The 22,653-nt window shown below is 30.2% G+C and overlaps 1 protein-coding gene across 11 annotated transcripts in view; it reads left to right on the top strand.

The window, feature by feature from the left end:
• Window positions 1–22,653, top strand: part of LOC124359309 (TLD domain-containing protein 2) — a 498,415-nt gene that overhangs the window by 335,682 nt on the left and 140,080 nt on the right. The window contains exon 1 of one of the 11 annotated variants that reach the window (XM_046811939.1): window positions 7,732–9,911. The exons of 6 other annotated variants lie outside the window; for them this stretch is intronic. In XM_046811939.1, the coding sequence (XP_046667895.1) occupies window positions 7,815–9,911 (2,097 nt within the window). In that variant the 5' untranslated portion in view covers window positions 7,732–7,814. Of the gene's footprint in view, window positions 1–7,731; window positions 9,912–22,653 lie in introns of those variants that run through there. 4 more of the 11 variants (XM_046811940.1, XM_046811941.1, XM_046811942.1 and 1 more) reach the window with 4 other exon arrangements.

A 22,653-nucleotide genomic window follows, 5' to 3' on the forward strand; every position in this document is an offset into this window, starting at 1 on the left:
CACCCTTGAGAATAATGTGTGTTATGGCTATAAAATGTAAAATGCAGTATTGTAGTTCACTGTAAGTCGGTAAAACAGCAGCAAACACCCAGTTATTGCACTGTTACACGTGCGCTGATCCATGTCCATTAATCTCAACAGCCCTCAGCATAGAGCTCTGCCATGGTAACAAACCCCTCCCTCTGTCTCTCTCCTCTTTCCATCTCTCACATAACATTGCTTTTCCTTCAATAAGAGGTTTCTGTTAAATTCCACTTGTTTATTTTAAATGATTTACTGTGCATGGTTTCCTTCTTTAATCTAGAGCTATTCAATATTCAATGCTAGTTAAAATTTCTGAATTTGTACTCCTTTATTAGAAACTGTGTGAAATTCCTTCACGGTTATCTGACTGTTTTATTAGAAACAGGTAAGGTACCTGGAGCTTTGGTTTAGGTAACAGCTGGAGTGAGATCTCTCATATCCAATCTAAGGGATCCCATATTCCGTATCCCTGAAATAAATTTATGACATTAATATTTTTATTACATCTTGGAAAGAATGAAGTACTGATTTGATTATAAAAGAACTCTTTGACCTTCATGTTTATCTTTGTTTTAATAAAATGTATGAGATCATCCTAAGATTAATGTTGGTACCTACTCACATGTTAGGCCTTATATCTTCTGTATTATATAGGATGATTAAAACATTTTTTACATAGAGGTGTTAATGAGGCAGCAAGTTTATGAATTGAAATGTTAGCGGTTTTATTTTTTAACAAGATGGAAATGAAAAGAAAAAGAGGCTAAAATATTTTAACAATTTTAAGATAATATCAAATAATCATGCTTAATCTCAACACTGTAATATCAAAACAAATGAACTTCAGTTAACCAATTGATTAAGAAATGATTATCTAGGAAAGCTTTAGTTAATCTTGTATGTCAGTGTCTTGTAAAATACAAAACAGCATGCCCATTATGCAGTTCCATCAATTAAAGCAATAAATATTGTTTTAATATTAAAATTTGAGGTCACCTGGTATCCAGATTATGCATAATATTCAAGATCATGTAAATCTCCTTGACCTCTTGGCATATCGTGTACCACCTTGGCTTGGGTGATAATGAGTAAAGCTTAGGAAAAATAGCAGTACTGAGTTTTCTAGATAGCAGTTGACTCGGTTGATAGTAATAGAGAGAGAGAAAAATGGATAACATTAAGGAAAAAAACCCAGTTAGTTCAGCTTTATCCATATCGGAATTTTATTGAACACAAGAATTGGACCAGGCAGATCCCATGTCTCCTGTGATATTTTTCTGGAGACTGAACATGGTACTTTCAATATTATCCAAAGAGGAGAAACAAATTATAATAGTAGGGAACGTAGAGAGGGACACATTGCAAAAGTCTGCTGACTTGCTGAACATATGACCGTTTTCATTTCAAACCAACAATAAAAGGAATAACCAGAAAATCTGCATCAGAAGGTTCTTGAATTGACAACATCTTTGCAACCACATCTAAACTAAACTACTACTCTTAAATTTTTCAAATATGCCTTGCTCATCATGAAGGACTTCCTTTGTTTGAAGTTTGTTTTTGACAATGGAAGGATTGTGAAGGAAACAGAATTTTTCCGAACATGTTCCATCTATCTAGTGTGTCTACCCCATGCACACTATCTCTAAAATATGCACTTAATAAAAACTAAACACTAATTATTAAAACCGAACTACAGACTACAGGTCACAGTAGGTCTGCACTCACTGGCTAACCAAATAGAACTGACCAGAGGCCAATAACAAATGGCGATAGTCATGGCGTAAACAAGATGGAGGTTAAAGGAAGGACGGGAGTGGGCATTTTTATTATTGGTTCATTCTAGATGAACTTCTTACAACCATACTGTGACTCCGTATTGTAGGTTCTATTTTTAGTATATTTTTCAGAATCATTGTTCATTTTTTGTTAGTTTTATGAAGGATTTATGTTTTCTTCATTGTCAAAAATTGAGCCATCTAATAAACATCAAAACCATATACAGTTTATAAGAACATAGTGAACAAAATAGTCTGTGGAAGATCAGTTTTGAAGTTTTTCTGACGTTATTATAAGCGTATATAAAATGTCTTATCCTTAGAACCAACAGAACCAAACTAAATCGGATTGTCCAAGATGGATAAATAGAAAAAAAGAACAGGAAGAGGCTTTAAGATACCAACCTTTAACAGACTGATAGACCCACAGAATTGAAGGATAAATATGATAGAATGAAAAAACATCAACAGTTAATATTGAAGACTATACAATACGATCATAACTGGAACCGATAACTGCCATTGGCAATCCTTTGAGGGAGACCTGGAGAATTATCAATGGTTCTGCCTTGTTTTATCTGATATGGAAATGTGTGAGATGGGGTTCAGTGGCAAAACTATTCAGGATTCATTATTAATTACAAATACTTAAAATAATTATTTTGTAATTGTGTTGACAGACTGATTCCTTCCTATTTCAGTCTATTATCTAATAAACCTTACAATTGCTGTATTTCTACATTTTCTCTTCAAGTGAATGCAATTCATTTTACTTTATTGAGATTCAAATTAATGAAACTGTAAATGCAATTAACTCACTAAAAATGGTAAATCCATCAAATGGTATTTACAAGTTTGTATCATTTGTCAAAGACTTTGCCCTTCATCTTTCCTCCATTTTAAATTTTTTCCATTTTTCCATAAATCAAGGTTTATTTTAAACTGATCTTAAAATATTCATAACTATAGGTTACCTATTCCGAATCTAAAAAGTCCTGAGAAATCAGATTTCAGACCAATTTCAATAACCCCTAACTTTTCAAAGATATTTGAAAAATTGTGCACGATTATATACATTTCTAGAACAAAGCAAAACTTTTCCCTTCCCAGTTTGGTTTCTGATTTAATTCCTCTATAGTTAAGACCACTTCATCTTTTATTTAAAAAATTATAACAATTTAATCTGGTAACTACACTACAGATCTCTTTTGTGGTCTAAGGCCTTGTCGTTGTCAACCACAACATTTTATTGCATAATTATACTTCATCATTATGCTACTCATCGAATCATATTAGGTTTGTTTGAATTATATTTAATAAGTCAAATCCAGTATGTCCAAATTGTTATAAATGGCCAATTCCACACGTCATCTTTTTCAATACTAAAGCCAGTAGTACCGTAGGGTTCATCCGTTTTAGTCTCTAAATCAATAGCTTGCCCATTATTGTCTGTTCTCTTCTATTCTCAGCCAGTCCATTCCAAAATAAGTTGTCAATACCCTATTCCCATATGATACCAACCTATTATTTGATCTTAATGGCTTTTGAATTTTTTTGAATAATTTTTATTCCAAGTTTACTTCCTCTTGGAATGAATCAAAGAAAATAAGCTTACGTTATCGTAACTTTTATCCAAAGTACAATATAACTATCAATTAATTTTCCTCACTAATGAAATTTACTCCAGATACTTAATATCTTGGCATATATGTAGATGGAAATTTAAAATGGGAAACACATATAAGCCATCATTTATGTAAGAAATTAAATTCCATATTATTTGCCATGTGTTATCTTTCTAATTTCTCTTCTCAAGAGACTCTCAGGGTAGCATACAGTGGCATTCTCGAGTCCAAGATGAGATATGGCATAATCCTCTGTGGTTTAATGACATTCAGAGGTCCAATTGAGTATTTCTTCTGCAGATGAAAGCCTTGTGGGTGGTCTGGGGTCTTTGACTGTGTGACAGTTGTAGGGAACATTTTCTGTCAGATGCCATTATTACACTTCCTTACATATTGATTTACCATTGTTTAGATTTTGTATACAACAATTACAAGTATAATCTTTTCCCTACTTTTAACCATAATTATAATACAAGAAATAAACGTCACCTAAACACAGATAATTCAGTTTTAATTTTTTGTTTTAGTTCAATTTTTTACATACGGTAGCCTCAAAAATCTTCAACATTTTGCCTTGTATTATTAAAATGACCCTGAATGTGGTGGTTCTCAGAAAACACTTGAAATTTCACCTGAGTGGAAAGGTTTATTACAGTGTGCAAGAGACTCTTGAGACCACCAACAATCCAGTTACTTACTAAGCAATGTTCAATTAATGTACCAATTTACATGTAATACAAATAATTATAATTGTTGACTATTAAATTAAATTGAATTAAAACTAATTGTTGACATACATAGAAAACTGTTGTAGTTTCATTGTGTGAATAAATGAAATTAAATTTGTATTGACATAATAAAAAGCGAACTTTGGCTTAAGAAATAATTCGTTTTGAGAAAGTTAAAACTAGACAATTTAATTTAAACATTTTGCCTTCTCTTGGTTTTTTTAAAACAAGCAGACGTTTTATATGTACAAATTTATTTTCCAATTGTTTCACAAACACTTTTGGGATTTATATTAACATACATCTTTACTGCTAGTCTAAACTGAATGATGATTAGTATTCTAAAAAGACAGCAAACGCAAGATGTCTGCAAGAGTCTAAGTGTTAATTGTAGATATTTGTTCAAATTGATGACATGCATACCTTTTCAATTAAGTTTCCCTTATCAAAGTGAATTAAGTTAGCAAGTAAATGAAGTATAATCCTATCATGAAGCTGTAATCTTTGTTTGAATACACAGTTTAGGTAAAAGTTAAAATAATAAATCATGTTAAATATGTTAAAATATTGTATACAGTAATAGAATCAAGAACTTTATTAGTCATTAGACATACAATGATACATTAGACTTCGTCATTTATAAATTACTATTTAGCAGCTATTACATAAATGCTTCTAGTTCATTAATCAATTTAATATAGTAGTTAAGTCATATTTAATAAATAAATTGTCTGCACATATAATGGAAAAATATCATAACCAAGTATATAAAAATTAACAAATTTGAGTTAACAGTAGATAAATATGTACAGCATAAGAAGACGTCTATGTAATAATTCACAGCAACATTAAATACTGAATTATATCAGTAACAAATAATATAAATAAATAACAATTAACAAACAACACGAATCGACCAATATATGATTTTTAAAAAGTTAACTTTATACAATACATAATAAACAAGTACAACAATAAAAAGAGTAAAAAGCAATATATTACACACTTATATTCAGATCTGGTCTGCATTTAGCTATCAAATATTGTATGTAATTGACCGAGCTTCATTTAATAGGAAATCATTAACCTTGTGAAATAATATTTTGATTGTGGCAGTTTGTTAAATAGTATTTTTCTTGTAATATCTTTCAAATTCAAATTCAAATGGTTTATTGTCAGAATACAAACTATGTATATAACAACGTCATATTATAAATAATCTATAGCTTACTTTAAATATCCTTACTTCTTATCACAGTTAAAAAATTCATCAACAGTGTACAAACATGAATCTACTAACATTTTCTTTACAACATTTTTAAAAATTTGATCTGTTTAATACCCTTGATATGATTGGGCAAAGCATTGTAATATTTGATTCCCTGATATCTAAAAACTGGCTTGAGTGCTAGCAAAGTTACATTTTGGTACAACTACATTATTTCTATTACGAGTACTATAACTATGAACATCACATTGATTAATAAATAAATGATAAATTATCTCTGACATATAACAAAACATTTAATACATAAATAGACGGCAATGTTAATACACCTAATTTTACAAACAGTGGTTTACAGTGCTCACGACTCTGGACATTACATATAAACCTGACTGCTCTTTTTTGTAACACAAAACAGTTATATTCGCAATCTGAGATTGGCCCCACAAAGTTACTCCATATGTTAAGAAACTATGAATATAGGCATAGTACATAAAAAGCAAGTGTTTAGCAGAAATTGTTCCATTAAGGGATCTTATAAGAAAAATACCTCGGGAAATTCGACGAGAAGCTACATAATCAATATGAGTTTGCCATTTAAGATTGGATTGTATAAAAATGCCAAGAAACTTAAGACTTAAGTCCTCATTATCACTAGGCCTATTAGAAAAGGTAATATGTAAATCTTGAATTTTTTTATCATTTACACAGAGCTTATTTGCTGCACACCAATCATCTACAATTGAGGTCTTAACACTAAGTAGCTCATTACATTCGTTCCTCGTTTTTGCGCAGACCTTAAGACCCAAGTCATCAGCAAACAAATACGTACTAACATAATTGTCATTGAGATTAAAAGGCAATTCATTTATATACAAAATAAATAGAGTAGGTCCTAAAATGGATCCCTGAGGAACACCTAGCATAACAGGCCTAGTTCTGACATAGAGCCATTTAAATATACATATTGACACCTATTTGAGAGATATGAGTTAAAAAAACTGACAGCAAGTTGACTAAAACCATAAGACCTAAGTTTATTTAATAGAATATGATGATTTACAGTATCAAAGGCTCTGGATAAGTCATAAGATCTGAACTTGACAGATTTTTTTAGTTCCAAACCCATCAAAGCAATCATTTATGAAGGACTGGACTGCGCCAATGGTACACCGCTCAGCTCGAAAACCCAAATTGACAAGTGCTGAGTAAAATTATTGGTTTCGAGATAGCAAACCAACTGCTTATGAACTAGCCGCTCCAACACCTTTGACACTGCTGTAACAATAGTTATAGGCCTATAATTACAATACTTATAATGCAGTTTAAAATTACAAAGTTTTAAATTAGTGCCTAAAGATTTATATAAAATGTAATACTAGAGTATTTAATGAAAAATTGGATCAAAAATTGGATTAAAAATAATGCGTCACATAAAATATTGTTAAGCTTTTGTAAAACTACACTTCTTTTTCTACCTTGACAAAAAGAAATATAAAACAAACAACAAGCAACTGAATAGAACTGCCTCCAATGATAACTGTGATCTTAGAACACGAATAAGTCAATAAGAGTCAATGTGCTGATGTATATTGTGGGCACGTACAGCATGGCAGAGTGGGTCTTGTTTAAAAATTCATGTTTAATCCCTACTGTCATTTGCCCAACTTTGGACCATCATCAATCTCAGTACCCATTTTGTATTTTCTCACTCTGACCATTTCAGTTGTTTCAGTTACATCCAAAAGTATTACCTTTGGAAGTACTTAAAATCATAAAAAAAATTTAGTAAAGTACTAAAAATAGTTTTGCTTATTAAACTATGTTTAGTAATGTTTTTTTTTATTTTATTGTAAATTTTAGCAATAGTGAAGAATCTGTCTAGCAATATTTTGTATAATAGAATAAATACAATATTTTTTGAAGTTATTACTTTAATAACGATGTAAATTTATTTTTAAGAAACTGAATTATAGATATACCCATCTATTGGATTCCTATAGCATTACATACAAATATTCATTTTTAAATGATTAGAAATTAAATATAAAATTAAAATGTATCCTTAAAAATAAGATGACATTAAACATTTTTAGATTGTTGAAAAAATAATGAAACATTTTTACTGTTAAGAAGTTAAATTCAAAAAGCAATGGATGTAATTAAAATACAGATGAACCATTTGAATAATATTACAATCAATATTGAATGAAATATGAAATAGAAGTTTCAATTAATTCTTATCAGCTACTGAGTGCTATGTCGCAGATTAGTGTTCACTCTAGAGATAAGCAAGATAAGAGCTCTGTCAGTCATCAAGAAGTCAACAGTGTGCAAAATGGAGTCTCAGAGTGCAGACCCAGATTCGGCTGTGGACCAAGTGTCACTGTCAGAGCAGCAAGGGGTGGTGGATGTGGCAGGCAAGGATGAGGGGATGAGTGATGGTGACAGTGATAGTGATGGTGCGGTTGATCATAGTTCTGAACCAGAAAAACAGGACAAGACTGAAGTGGAAAACCATGATAATTTAGTATTATTGAAGGTAAGTCAGGAATTAGACAGCAATGATGGTTCATCATCAGTTGTAACTCATTTGACTTACGTGAATCAGGAGTTAAATCAAGCTATTGAGAATGTTACTGAACATAGAGCAGAGTTTAAGGAATTTGTTAGTGATGATCATATTTATGAAGAAATTGATGTTGCTCAAACTGTACAGCTTGGAAATTATGATGATTCATTGCCTTTATATGAGAACCTAGCATCCTTTGAAGTACCTGACTGTTTTGGTAGTGATGTCAAGGAGGAAAACTTTACTGTTCATAGCGAAGAAAAACTAGATTTTAATATTGAAATAACAGAAACCTTTAATAATTTTATATATTTTAATATTACAGAAGAAAATGAAGCCTACTCAAATGTGAATCAAAGTGTTGATCATCTAAATGTAATGAAACACTTTACAGAGCAGTATAATAAAAAAGAGACTGAAAACATAGATAAACAAAATAATGATGATTTTGAAATAAAATTAATCTCTGCAGCGTCTGATACAAATAACAACAAATCTTCTGCAAATTTGGATGTAGAATATGAAGAAAATGAAACGTTGAAAAACGTTAATGTATTCAAACAGCTTTCTTTGGATCCTTTTAAAGTAAAGGATGAACTAAATGATCTAGATAAAGTATTAGATAAACACCATGAGACCTGCATGGCTCAACAATTGACTGAAAGTGAAGCTAATTTTGATGAAATTACAAAAAATGAAAAAGGAAATGAACTGATCCTAATAAATTTTGGGAATTATGAAGATGAAATTATAAAACATAAAATTGTGGTATCTGAAGAGTCCATCATAAACAAAAGTGACAATGATATGCTTGGTGCTTTTGTCAGTGAAATAATTGATCACCCTAAAACTGAAAAACAAACTGAGGAAATAGACGACACTAAAAAACGTTTGTCACTGATTGAAAATCCATTTAGAAGAAAAAATAGCCTTTACTTGAAAAAACATGAAAAAGAAGGTAGAAGCAGAAGTGTCTCACCAGTTCCCAAAAGGTACAGAAAGGTTTCAAATCAGGTTCCAAAGAATCCATTGTTGTTAAAAGATGAATCAGTTCAGGATACAAAGGATGATACTATTGAATTGCCAGCAGTACATTCAAAGCCTCTTGATTACATGAAAACAGAAGATTTAACACTTTCAGTGAAGCATGTAGAAGCTATAAATCCAACTGTCAATACAGTTTACCAAACACCAAACCAGAAAGTTAGCTATATTGTAGAAGACGATGATGATGAAAGTTCTGCTAACATCGGTCTTCTAGCAGCATTTAAATCAGCATTCAGTAGGAAAGGGAGGTCAGTAAGGACCACAAGTGGAGGCAGCACAAGTGAAGATGACATTCCATCAGTTCATAAACATAAACCAGCAAAAGTAGATATAAAAGATAAGAAAATTAAGTATGAGCCAATAATAACAAAGAAGAGAACATTCAGTTCATCAAGCACAGATGATGAATTTGGTCATAATACCAAAGTTGATCCAGGATCAAGTGTTGATGAAATCTTAGAAAATGAAGATGTTTTCACAAACTCAGCTGTTCTCGCAGCATATGCTGCACAGAGACGTCGCTCCTCAACCAGTAGCTTGAAGAATTTTTTTACTCGTGGAAGGAAACGAAGTACAAGTAGTGGAAGTGATAGCACATTCTTCGAAAGCGCTTCTAGAGAGCGCATGAATTCTCAAAGCAGTGTCATTCTTAAATTGACGGAGAAGGATGTGTTTAACCATGACATTATTGAAGGATTTATTAGACCTATTAAACTTCCTCCACTGAAGCAAAGAACACTAAGTACCGGGGATGAAGATATCTCGCCTTCTGCTTCCAATTCTGTAGTTACCAAACATCAGAGATCAAGATCTCATGGACAGTTGGGGACTATCACTCCAATTGTAGCAAGAAAAATTAGTACAGCAAACGAGCCTTGGATAGGAGCTTGGGATAACACCATACTAAAAATTGTAAGTGTATCCATCTTATTGATTTAATTACAATTAAAGTAATCTTATCAAGAATTCTTTATTGGGTTTGAAACTTAAAATAAGCTGATTGAATTATTTTCATCTATTGTGACTATTTTCAAGTACTATTATCTAAAAACTTTTTCATAATAACTGTGTATGATACATTGCAAAAGTATATATAAGTCTATATAAAACAAAAGTCGGAAAAGTGCAAATGTTAGACTTACTTTAATAATTAATTAATTCAGTATTATGTTGGGCATTTTTCTACTGTAATTACAACACATTATTTTATTTAATTTATGACAGATTATATAATTCAAAATAAGTGAAAGAGTAAAGAAGTATATATACATATATATATATATATATGTGTGTGTGTGTGTGTGCGCGCACACACACACACACACACACACACACACACACACACACACACACACACACACACACACACTCACTCACTCACTCACTCACTCACTCACTCACTCACTCACTCACACACACAGTTTATAGTTACTCAGAGGTTATAGTTCTCTTTAACATATGTTTTATTATATAATCAATTGTAAATATCTTTGAAGAAATTGTAGAAACGCTTTTTTAATTTAAAAAAAGAATTATTACTTTGATGACAGTGTGATGCAATAAGTGCCTAGTGCCATCCATTATCTGTCACAAGACATCCAGTGATAAGAGATATTGGGTGGTATCTGACAGCACCACTTATTGGCTTTTGTCAGATACCTCTTGAACGGCTGTAAATAGAATCTCTTAAAGATTTTGTTAAGGCTTAACTGTTAACAATGTTAGGAAGTGTATCTAAATGAGATTCTTAGTGAATCCATTATAATTTCTGTTGTTTCCACAATTGATTTGTTACTCAGGTCTTTCTAATGAATATTGTATCATTTATCAATGGCAGTTTCATCTCTGTTGCATTTAAAATTATCAAATTCTTCATTGGGTTTTAAATACAAAAATTTTCTTTATAACAAATACAAAGTTTATTTCCCTTTTTTAAATGGATAAAGGCCAGCAGACTCAAATTGTTTAACAGCACATAACACATTGCTCGTGTAAGTTACCAAGCTGTTGGTGATGGAGGGGTAATCCCACATGTTACCCCTGATTAACACCACGTTCATCGGGTGGTTTACGTTTACTGCTCACCTGTTTATGGGTCTCTTATTTATGGCCCAACGCTGATCCTCTGTTTTGACCATCACAGGTTTTTCTCTGTCAAATACGTAAATTCCATTAATATGTAGCTTTGTTGTTTCTCTTAAAGATTTATTTGTCCTGGCTTATGCATATATCATAAATAAATAAGCAACATAAGTGAATAAACAATCATAATACATAGGATTGTTGACCATTTTTAAAGAGAGATAATTTAGATATAATAGAAAAGTGGGGAACTTACAGTAGTTTGCATTTTAGGTTTTAGTGAATAAAAAGGAAAGGGAGTAAAGTGGGAGTCCAGGGAATTCTTTTTATAAATGGTTTTCACAAAATATGCTAACTTGTTTGAAAGCTAACCCACTAAAAAATTTTATGAATTTTGAATCACAATGCCTTTACTTTTATTAATCTTGAAAACTAATGCACCCTTGCTTAACTAGGCTCATTCATGTTGTTTTTTTAGCACTGGAATATAGTATGTATTTGTGCTCTGTAACTATTATTCAAAGTCTAATTAATTTGTTTGTGCTACCTTTCTTGGAAAATTCAAGTAGTTCCCAAAAAATTTAGGTTTTATTCAGGCTAAAGATAAAATGCAGTTTATCATGTATGGATAATTTTGAAAAAGGTTTTTAAATGATTTATTCAAAGATTAATTTATTGCTTTTGATGTAGTATTGTTAGTTGATAGTCATAAAACTAATATCAATCCCAAATCATAGCCTACAAATTTAAAACATAGGATAGCCAAATTTGGAAAAAATATAAGTAGGCCTACACAATAATTAATAGGTCTATGTTTTGTTACTACATGTTACTATGAACAAAATGTGAAATGATTTTGCATATAAACTTACAATAAAATATAATGTGTTACACGCTTCTATACAAATTGAAATAAGAAGATAACTCATGCAACTTTCTCTGCTATAATGTAAAACTGCAGTAGCAGAGCCTAAAATTAGTAAGAATATACCCCTTGGTTCAAAACTGATATCCAAAGTCCTGTATTTTGTATATATTTCAGAACAGATTCATAACTCTACAACTGTCATGAGTGAAGCTAGAATTTATATCAACAATTATTTTTAAGTTAGGGAAGAATAACTTAACTGTCAAGACTCTCTGAGGGGTGGCTATATATGTTTCTGACATAAAGTATTCATTATACATTGCACATTTATTTGTTCAAATCTTAGTGGTAATTTAATGTTTTTTATTTGAATGCTTATGTGTAAAAAATTTTAATGATTTTTTCAACAGATCAGTTAAAAATGTTAGTTACTTTTCCTTTTCTGTTAATAATAACACTCTTCTGATGCTCCTTGTGATTAATGTTTTGATCATTTTTACGTGTTAAATACTTGTATACTTTTTTTAGAGATTAGTGATTAACTGTTTTAATTTTAGGATGACTCATAAATAATTTTGTATTAAATAATTGGTGTAGTTGTACTTGTACGATACAAACCATAAGTGCAAGTAATAGAAAACAATCAGTGTTATTGAACAAGGAATGAAACCAAAATGGACAAATTAAATGCAGTTGATAGTTTGCAAGCATGACTAGACTTGCATATCGACTGTTGCAGCCTACTGTCTGTTGCATGTTTTATTTATACACCCATTTCCTTACAAATGGTCTTCTTTCCAATCCTCTTTGCTTGATGGCTATTTTTATCTTCCTTTGTATGCTCTTCTTTTTTTGTTTAGCGTCTATTGTTTATTAAAATTCTATCAACTCTCTGTACAAGAAATAAAACAAATAATTTAACAGTTTAATTAATTTAGATCATTTAAATAATCTAACTGAAACAACATTTCATAGTGCTACTAGATGGCCATTCTAACATCATGATTTAACTAGGAAAATTCAAATTTAGTCAGAACTAGAGAGGGAGTAGCTAGAATAGTACAAGACAGAATGGCTGAGACTAATGATCATGACACTCATAATGCTGAGTTCACGGAAATGATTACAGTTTGTAGCCGTCTCAGAACATTAAGTTATATGAAACCTTTGTAACTGGGATCTTACAAATAAAAAACTACTTTTACAAGTCTGTCTTTAGCTCAATATTTTCTTAAAACTGTTTTTTGCATCTTCTTTGTAAATATTGATTCACTATTAATTGAGATCTAGCTAAGGCCAAAAGAATTGTTAATTATGCGTAAACATGCTTATGGTATATGTGTTTGTTGCTAGATATCCTTTAATTAGGATAGATCCAATGTACTCGTAGATTGGTGAAGGCCCCAAAATTTCAATGGACACCCAATTATATGAATATAAATGACATAGACCAGGCTGAATTTATACATGTATCACGTAGAAGCTTTATGCAGTAAAACAAATACATTTTTATGCAGTTTATAGTATTCAAGAGAATTTTCGAAAGCCAGTGATTTATAGCAAAAAATAACATATGAACATTGTGTTATTATGTAGATCTCACTGTATGAAGCATAAAGATTGAAATGTTACCTCCATTTTTATTTTATTTGTGTTCTTTTTCACCTAAAACATTTTTTTGTAAGTACCCATGTACTCGGTTTACTAAAATATTTCACTCTCTCAAGGGGTTGATATTAATAATGTACAAAAATGAAATGTCGTATGTAAAACAACCTTGTACAAATAATTTTTTACCAAAGATAAATTACAGAGTCACAACAAACACATAAGATCATATCCATAATAATTATCATTGTAATCATTATCAATCTAGCAGTTGCTTATCACAAGGTCTCCTTGAGACAAAGTTCTTCAGTTTCAAAAGTTTATATCAGCATTAGTACTTTTTAACTTTTGCAACAACGGTCACAATAAAATTTATATTATATTAACAAAATTAATGTTTTATTCAATAGTTTTTGATGTGACTAATGTTTTTGTAACTCCAAGTACAGAACTAATCCTTTGAAATTTCAGTAGACAGCATGGGAGTAAGCTGTCCATCAGATATAGTATTGTAATTAAAGCAAATCTAAGTAGCTATGTAGGACAATTGGACTAAAGCTGAATAAATTCATCATATAGATTTGAAATTCGGACATTTTAACTACAATTATATTAAAAAATAATAGATTTAAATTTCTATGTGAGTATCTATATTTAATCTTCACTAATATTTAGATATTGCTTGATATTGAGGCATTAAAACTTGTACTTAAAATGTTTAAATTTACTATACAATTTGCTTTCATTCACGGTTCAACATACTTATGTATATGGTAAATACTGTTCCAAGTCATTATGAATCAATCAAAATATTAAAATATAATTTTTGTGATATGTACCGTAGCTATAGGTTTTAGGTTTACTTATTGTTAAGTAAACAACAGATTAATTGGGAATGATTAGCTTGAATTTGGAAACATACAAAACTGTCTTTAACATCTTGTGTTGATATCCTGTTGGATGGATTAAATTCTATTGCTGGTTTTACCTATAATTTTACCAAGATGTTTCACTGTGTTGATCACAGCTTACAATTACATAAATTGAGCTTGATGGCAATAAAGGAGAAAGCACTACAGCTTATTAAATCAGATTTGTGTGACATTTTTATAGAACAATTGTCACCAAAGGTCCCAACAAAATTAAATCAAAACGATAAAAGGTTTTTATTTCGTGCCTCACAAGGCTTCATTCTTAAATGTACCTTTATTTATTAACCGTAAACATTTACCTTATGGAATTAAAATAAGTCTTACACTTTTTCCCTATATACCAATATTCTAATTAATGTAAATTCTTTATTGAAGCTTAATTTGTCAATAAATAGCACAATAGCAATTTTGTTAACTAAACAAATTGGCTTATACATAATGATCCTTTCTTAAATTAGCAAAATATTATCATTGTATTAAATTGTATAAATTAAAACTAGGAATTTTTAATGTGGGCTAAATCTGATTGACTATAGTATAGTTAAGGAATAAATAAGTTTATTCGAATAATTGTTAATAAAGACCACCTACACTATGTCTCATATTGATTATTTAACAATAAAATTGTGTACTTAAATTTGTTCTCAAAATTGCATTTAATTTAGTGTGAATAGAAAGATAGCACAATAAATTATATACTATCCACATATACAATCTTTTGAAATACAGTATTATTGTATGGGGGAACTTCCTGTAAGTTAAACAAAGTTGTTGCAGCAAAATAATATCTGATAAGACTTATGAAGTGATTTCATTAGAGAAAAAAATGATTTGAACATTAAAAATATCTACATTCTAAAATATATTAAGATACATCCATTAAAACCCAACATATTACCTAAACTTATGTGGAACATGTTCACAATCCTGCTATGAAAATTAAATTAATTTAATTTCCTTTATTATAACTTTACATTAATAAGAAAAGAGTTCTATATACAGTATGTAAGTGTATAGTATAGAAGTAGCACTGTATAAAAATTCTAATTTACCTAAAGCCTCCCTGGAAATACATGTAAACTGTCAAAGAGAACAAAGCTTAGCATATAGTTTTATTTAAATGTTACTAGATAATCATGGACGTATTTATTCTAATATATAATTTATTTTAATTAAGTATGTTGCCTTTTATATAGTATGTGCACTGATTATCTGTTTGGCCTTATTTATATGGCAATACATCAGTTTGTGATGTACAAATAAATTCATTTAATTGAATTCAAATAAACAATTTATAGATTATGTAAATTTATAATATTACACATTTTTAATCGGTTTATACTCTCAATTATATGAATTCATTCTCAAGATTTACAATCATTAAGACATAACCCTTGTGTGAGAAGCCAAAAAAATTTTTTTATTTTCAAAAGAGAAGAACCTGAATGAAGTTAGTAAGTGGATCGGTTTAGGTGAAGAAGCCCCTGTGCTGAGGCAGCATCAGTATCAGCAGATACCCAAGCTTGTTTTGGCTTTAGTACATATACAAAATACAAGCAAAACAAAAGCATTAAATGAATTGGCTATTTGTAGAAGCCACTATACTCAAGTCAGCATCTCAGATAATCAGTATCAGCAGAAATATATGAGTTTGTGTTGGTTGTACTGGAATCATTAAACATAAATTACAAATCAGGATTATATGCTAAGTAAGTGAACGTATGTGCAGAGACAATACACCAATTTAAATAAGTGTTTCCTTTAGTGTACACGTAACATAAGCAGACTAAATGAAGTGGACTGGTACTGGCTTAGGTAAGAGTAAAGCCTTGAAGAAGCCCTTGTGCTGAGATAGCATCCCAGCTAATCAATATTGGCAGAACATTAAGCCAGTGTTGACTGTAGTGTACACATAAGAAAGCTGAGATAAATGAAGTGGATTGGCACAGTTACCATAACAATAAAACATCAAAGAAGCCCAATATTCTGAGACAGTGCACTGTCAAAATGTTGGTTGAACTTCTAAGTTACTTTTCAGTTTACATAATTAAACCAATATAACACCATATAGGAATAATTTAATTTGAGCTAATCAGATTGATGTTAGTATTTTTTGTGTGGAAATATCACATTACAATAGTTTGATCTCGTAAAAAAAATTCATATCTGGCATCTGCTTCTTTGGACTGTTTTCATGTTTATGTATCTACACAAAATGAAATTCTTGTGGATTTTCTGAAATAGCTGCAAAACATCCTTGGAACCACCATAAAATTGATTTAAGTTCCCTTTTTTAAATTACTTGCGATAAAGGCATATGTTAAACACAGAGTAGTATGATGACCAAAAATTGTTATTACTTGTTCCAGTAGATACAAAGTTTTCAGAGGATTTAATGTATATTTAGTTTATTGTTTTAATTGTGATACATAATATTGTGTGATGGCAGGTCAAAATATGTTTCTAAGAAATAATTTGTTATAAATTTCATAAAATGTTATATTGTATTGGGGATGGACTGACAGAGTAGGTGATATAAAGCACTTGGTGACAGTAGAAGTACCTCCACTCGCCCCACCTCTAAGAGACAAATTGAGGCCTACTTATCGATTGTCTGTCTGTCTTGACGTGTCTTATTGACACTCCTCCATTTTACTTTTGTCTTACCTACTTCTTCTCTTTTTTGTTGTGATGATACATTTAGAGTTTTGTCACTTTTTTTATATAAGCTTCAAATGCAAAATCATACTTATGTTTGTTTAGTATTCTGCAATTTTATTCAATTAAAATATTGTCTTTAAAGACACAATAATAAATATTGGACATTACTACAAGAACTATCTAAATTTATCAAAATTGAATTTTCTTTTCATGTAATGTTCTAATGACCTAAAATAGCGAAATTGTGATTGCTGGATCCAAAATTAAATTTGAGCATGTATCTTGCCTGGAAATAGAATAGTATAGAATGTGAGAACATTGCTATAATAAAATTATGTTTTTTTTACATTTTTTTCTGTGATTCCTACCAACAACACATTTTTAGAACACTGTTATATCAATAGTCTAGGAGCCGAAAGCTAATTTGCACCTTTGCACTGCAGAAAGACATGCAAATAATATAGAAAGATAAGTAAGATATAGAACTATTTTTCTTCCTAAGAAGATAATCGAATATTGGCTACTGTTGTTTAGGTGGAAATCTAAATGAAATGATATTCAAAGGGGTTATAAATAACAAATGATAGATTTTTCTCAAATGAAATGTTTTTGGTTAATACACTAACCCGACCATCAGACACAAAAATAATAGTTGTATGACAGTCTGACATTTCTATAAATAGACTGAAAGTCATCACTCTAAGGGTTTGTACATAGTTAGCTGACACTGATTTCACATTTATTTGTCAGTTCGTTTTAAGTATATTAAGTGAAGAAAAACATGATCTGAGTAAAGAATTATCATTTTATATTTTTAACTTTTAACCGTTGCACGGTTTATAATTGATTTATCTCTTAAAGGAAATTTCTCCATTAATTTAAAAAAAAACCAAAGTTGCGTGCTTATACAATGATTGCTCTCGACTCCTTGACTTCTTATATTAGTATTTGTTATCAAAAAATACCATACCACATTCTTTCTGTGTTTAATACTTCTAAGTAAGAACTATAAATCTCATATTTGCATGACAACAATTTAATGTGATAAGTCCATTCCTGACTTAAAATATCCAAGTTATATTTTAAGTATTAAACACAAAATACATCAAATACAAAATGGGGACAACTGACTGTGTACGTGCCAAGTATTTCAAAAATTGTTATACACTAATTCAATTCAAACAAGTTGTTTTGTTCTTTATTTTACAACAAAAATGTAAACAAAGAATGTCATTAACATTGGGTTATAATATCTGGAATTACCAACTAAACAGTCAGTATAACAATATAGTGTAATAATTTTGCTGTATATATTTGAAAATATATTACTTGATAGTAACATAAATTGTATTTATAACTACATTTATTGTTGATAATGCAAGAACCTGAGAGCAATCAATATGGAAAAATATTTTAGAGTTACAAAATAAATTGAGCATTGAATAAATATTTATTTCTCAATTTGACATGTTTATAACAATGGACTAGTAAACGATTCTGACACACCTGTTTTGATGCATAATGTTCAGATGTAATTAACCATTACTAATCCCATTGTGCACGTCTTTTATCCCATATAATACAAGGACATAAACGTAAAACCTAAAAATAAATATTGATATTTGCAGAACTGACAAGGCTAAAACAATTTAATTAAGTGCATTATAAAATAAAATACCCCAGGTTGTAAAAGAAAATAAGTTACAATCCTTCCTGGAATCCTCGTTTCTCATTAAGGATACATTAGGGCCTTCTTGTAATCTTTTCATTGTCTAGCCATCTGTGCGATTACTCTCGCCAGAAAGTTCCTAGGGTCTTGAAGTACATAGGCTCCTCTTCATCCAAGGAAAATCGCTATTGATTTTGGGGTTAAAAATCAAAGAGCAGCCTGACCGTCTGTCTGTCTTTGCAACAACACATTGGTTACATTCTCTCAGGTCTTTTTATACTCTGTTATATCAGTTTATTTTTATCATTTTGCATTTTTCTTGTACTCATTCCTGTATTGAATTTTTCGTATTTAATATGAGCTCAAACCTTCAGTTAAAATAATAGTCATTCAAATAACATAAATTAATTTTTTGTTCAAAGTTCATTTTTGACAATGGAACAATAATAAAAGTAACAGGTTTAGTTTTTGTTATCTTAATTTTAATTAACTAAGGCATTAAATACATTTTTTTACTTTTTAAGATTAAGAGTCAAGATTTTACAACTACAAGTTTACTAAATATTACAGTTATTAATATTGTTAAATGTTTTTACTGTCATAGTTGTAAATATTTTTGGAGGAACTGTATATCTTTTTCTTTTTAAGATTGATTATGTTCAACTGAAAGAATGAACAGCCTGTGTTGGCCAATCCATCAATACAAGTTTGTACCTCTTGCCTATACCTAACAAGTGAAGAGGAATAACAGTGATTGATGATCTAACTTGCTTCCCTCCAGCCTTGTGATGTACAAATTACCCAGGACACTGTTTAACAACATGTAACGCCTATATTTGCAAATTTAGTGCTTTAAGGCATTACTTACAACAAGTTTGTATTTTTATTATACACTTTCCAATAAGTAAACCATAAATATCAACTAAACAAACTATGAACATTTTATGTCCATTAAAATTAATAACTTTAGTTTGGTAGTCCACTTGACTATAATGCACAAATATTTGAAGTCTCTGCATTGCATCCAATACATCAATTTTTTCAGTTATAAATCATAAAAGCAAATATGCTTTGCCTGTTTATAATAACTAAAATGTAAATAAAATTAAGAATAGCCCTAATAATTTTTAAAATGTGTTAAAAAAGTACATTTTTGTTTTCTTGTAGGGAATACATTTGAACTCTTTATCAAGTAAATAGTTCGAAGTCTTCCACTGTCTAGAGCCCAATGTTCCAACCTTCATTTTCCATATTCTAGCTTCTTTTAAGACATGGTCAATTTTTTGTATAGTAAACCAGTTGGGACCTATGTAGTTTTTTTATTTATTTTTTTTTTAATTTAAAAGTGTCAGAAAATAATTTGTTTCTGATTCTGGGTAATCAATTTTAAAGGACACAAAATGATCCATTTCAAAAGTGTTACAAACACCAGATTGGTAGTTTGAAAATAAACACCCTGTATTAAAAAAATAATACTGTTTTAAGATTTGATTGAACTAATATTCTTATAGTGTATTGCCAGATATGTACTGTAGTATAAAGCCATTACATGTCCACGTGTGTATATGAGAGTGGAATGTGTGTTTGGCATTTGTCCCCTTCAGATTGTTTTGATTAGACTTTTCATATAGAAAAGAAAGCTTGAGAAAATATGGATAAATCATCCGAAGGAAAATAAAAGTTTTCAAAGTTTAAGTGAGAGGTAATTTAAGACTGAGATAAATGTGTTTCTCCATTGTCGTATTTATCTTCCCTCTCTCCAAGAGTTATTAATGTGTTGTGTAAACCGGAGAGTTTCCTCAGGGTGCGGAAACCTTATAGATGATGTGATTGCTACCGATTATAGTGTATGTACAGAACTTCAGAGTGGTGCGTACAGTCTTCATACATATTCAGTGACAGTCTGATATATTGGTGCCCCGATATCTAAGAACAATTTTCACCGTTCCTTAATCACCATTTATATAACATAAGTAGTGATTTACATCTCAACCGTGTCATTTCTTTGTACAAAATCATATCCCTCTCTTTAGAACCAATTCTAGAGTTATTACAGATGTCTTGTTTGAGATAGGGGTCTCAAAGATTTGGGAGGCCAAGTTTTTATAGTAGGACCCTGTCTGTTTATAATTAAGACTTAAAACCTACACTAACATTAGAGTAATTTTAAATTTAACAGCATATATTATGTTTGGAAAAACTTTCAATGTATTGTGTACAACAACTAATCAAATGCTCTTTATTATTTCAAGTACAACAGAGATTGTGTTAAAATACCTAATAACATATCAATTAGTACATATAAATTGCTTTGAGATAAAATCTAATCATATTAACAATTTAATGAATCCAGTAAACTCTGCTTAGCTCCAGATAGCACGTCAATAAGCTATATCATTTTAATTAAGTCCCACTTGTAAATGGAAAGTTTCTATATGGAAATGGCTTGTACTGACATGTGCTTGGTTGGATGAGCTTCCGTTTTGTCCTCTAGCCATTACAGATTATTACAACTCTCATGATAGTCTTTTAACACAGAAACTGTAAACTTACTTAAGTAAATGTTTGTAAAAAGGCAACTTAGTTAATATTTCAAGCATTGATTAATGCTAGTTACACCACTGCGGTTATTATTATTTGTTAGATCACAGAGAACTCTTGTAACAAGAAAGTTATAATAAATAAATAAAGTTTTATTGTCATTGTACAGAAAGCATTGACAAAGTTTTATTATACATCTAAGTTACATAGTCACAACAGTTAGTATTATTATAATAGACTTTTTTTATGTGTATTTTTTATGTTGATAACATTATGTAGCAAAAAACAGTAAGTAGTAAAACTAAACTATATAAAAGTTAATGTCTTCCATACTGAAAAACTCTGATAAATAATAAAATGAGTTTTCGAGAAGCCAGTTGTACAGTTAAGACTTTGGACAGTTTTTTTTTTTATAATTATTAACCAGATATTGTAATCTGTTGTAAATCTTTTGAATAATTACAATAGACTAGATTGGTTTTTTGCCTAATCTAAAATGTTCCATAACAATATTATTTTTATTTCTTGTATTATAATACAAGATCTGGACCGTAATGCGGGACAGATCCAAGATCCGAACGGCTTGATAGGTGCGAGCCCTCTGGGCGTAAGCCAAAATTGGGCCTAGCCCGAAGTTTAAAGCGATAAGCGGTTTCCACGCTAGAATCCTAAGAGTAGAGGAGGTTTTTAGTGGGTATTCTACGTAGGAGTCCCACACAACAGGCTGGCCACCTGTGTGTGTAAAAGTATTTTCCTGCCTCTCCCTCAAAAAAAAATTATGCAAGTTGTTAGTTAAAATGAATGATGACATATATTTTTTTTAATATATAATACTGAGTCAAAATTATATAAATTGATAATAGTTTGCAGCTCAAACTTAATAAAAAGTGGTTTACAGTGCTCTAGTGATTGTGATTTTATTATTACTCTGATAGATTTCTTTTGCAGAACAAGGATGTTATTAATTTTAGTGCTGTTACCCCATAATACTAAGCCATATCTGATTATTGATTGAAAATAAGCATAGTATGCAGATTTTACATAGGTACACAATTTATAATACGTCTAAGTAAAAAATTACTCTAGACAATCTTTTTTAAATATATTCAATATGAGGATTCAATTTCAATTATTGTCAATAAATATTCCTATAAATTTGCACAACAAAATAAATAATTTTATGTGTCAATGGAAGGGGTTTGTTATAGGGTAAACACAATGTTTTGAGTTTTGACTTCATTTAATAAAAATCCATTTGATCTAAACCACACTGAAGGCTTCCTCAACTGTTTC

The sequence above is a fragment of the Homalodisca vitripennis genome, chromosome 4 (genome assembly GCF_021130785.1).
Source record: "Homalodisca vitripennis isolate AUS2020 chromosome 4, UT_GWSS_2.1, whole genome shotgun sequence".
Lineage (NCBI taxonomy): Eukaryota > Metazoa > Arthropoda > Insecta > Hemiptera > Cicadellidae > Homalodisca > Homalodisca vitripennis.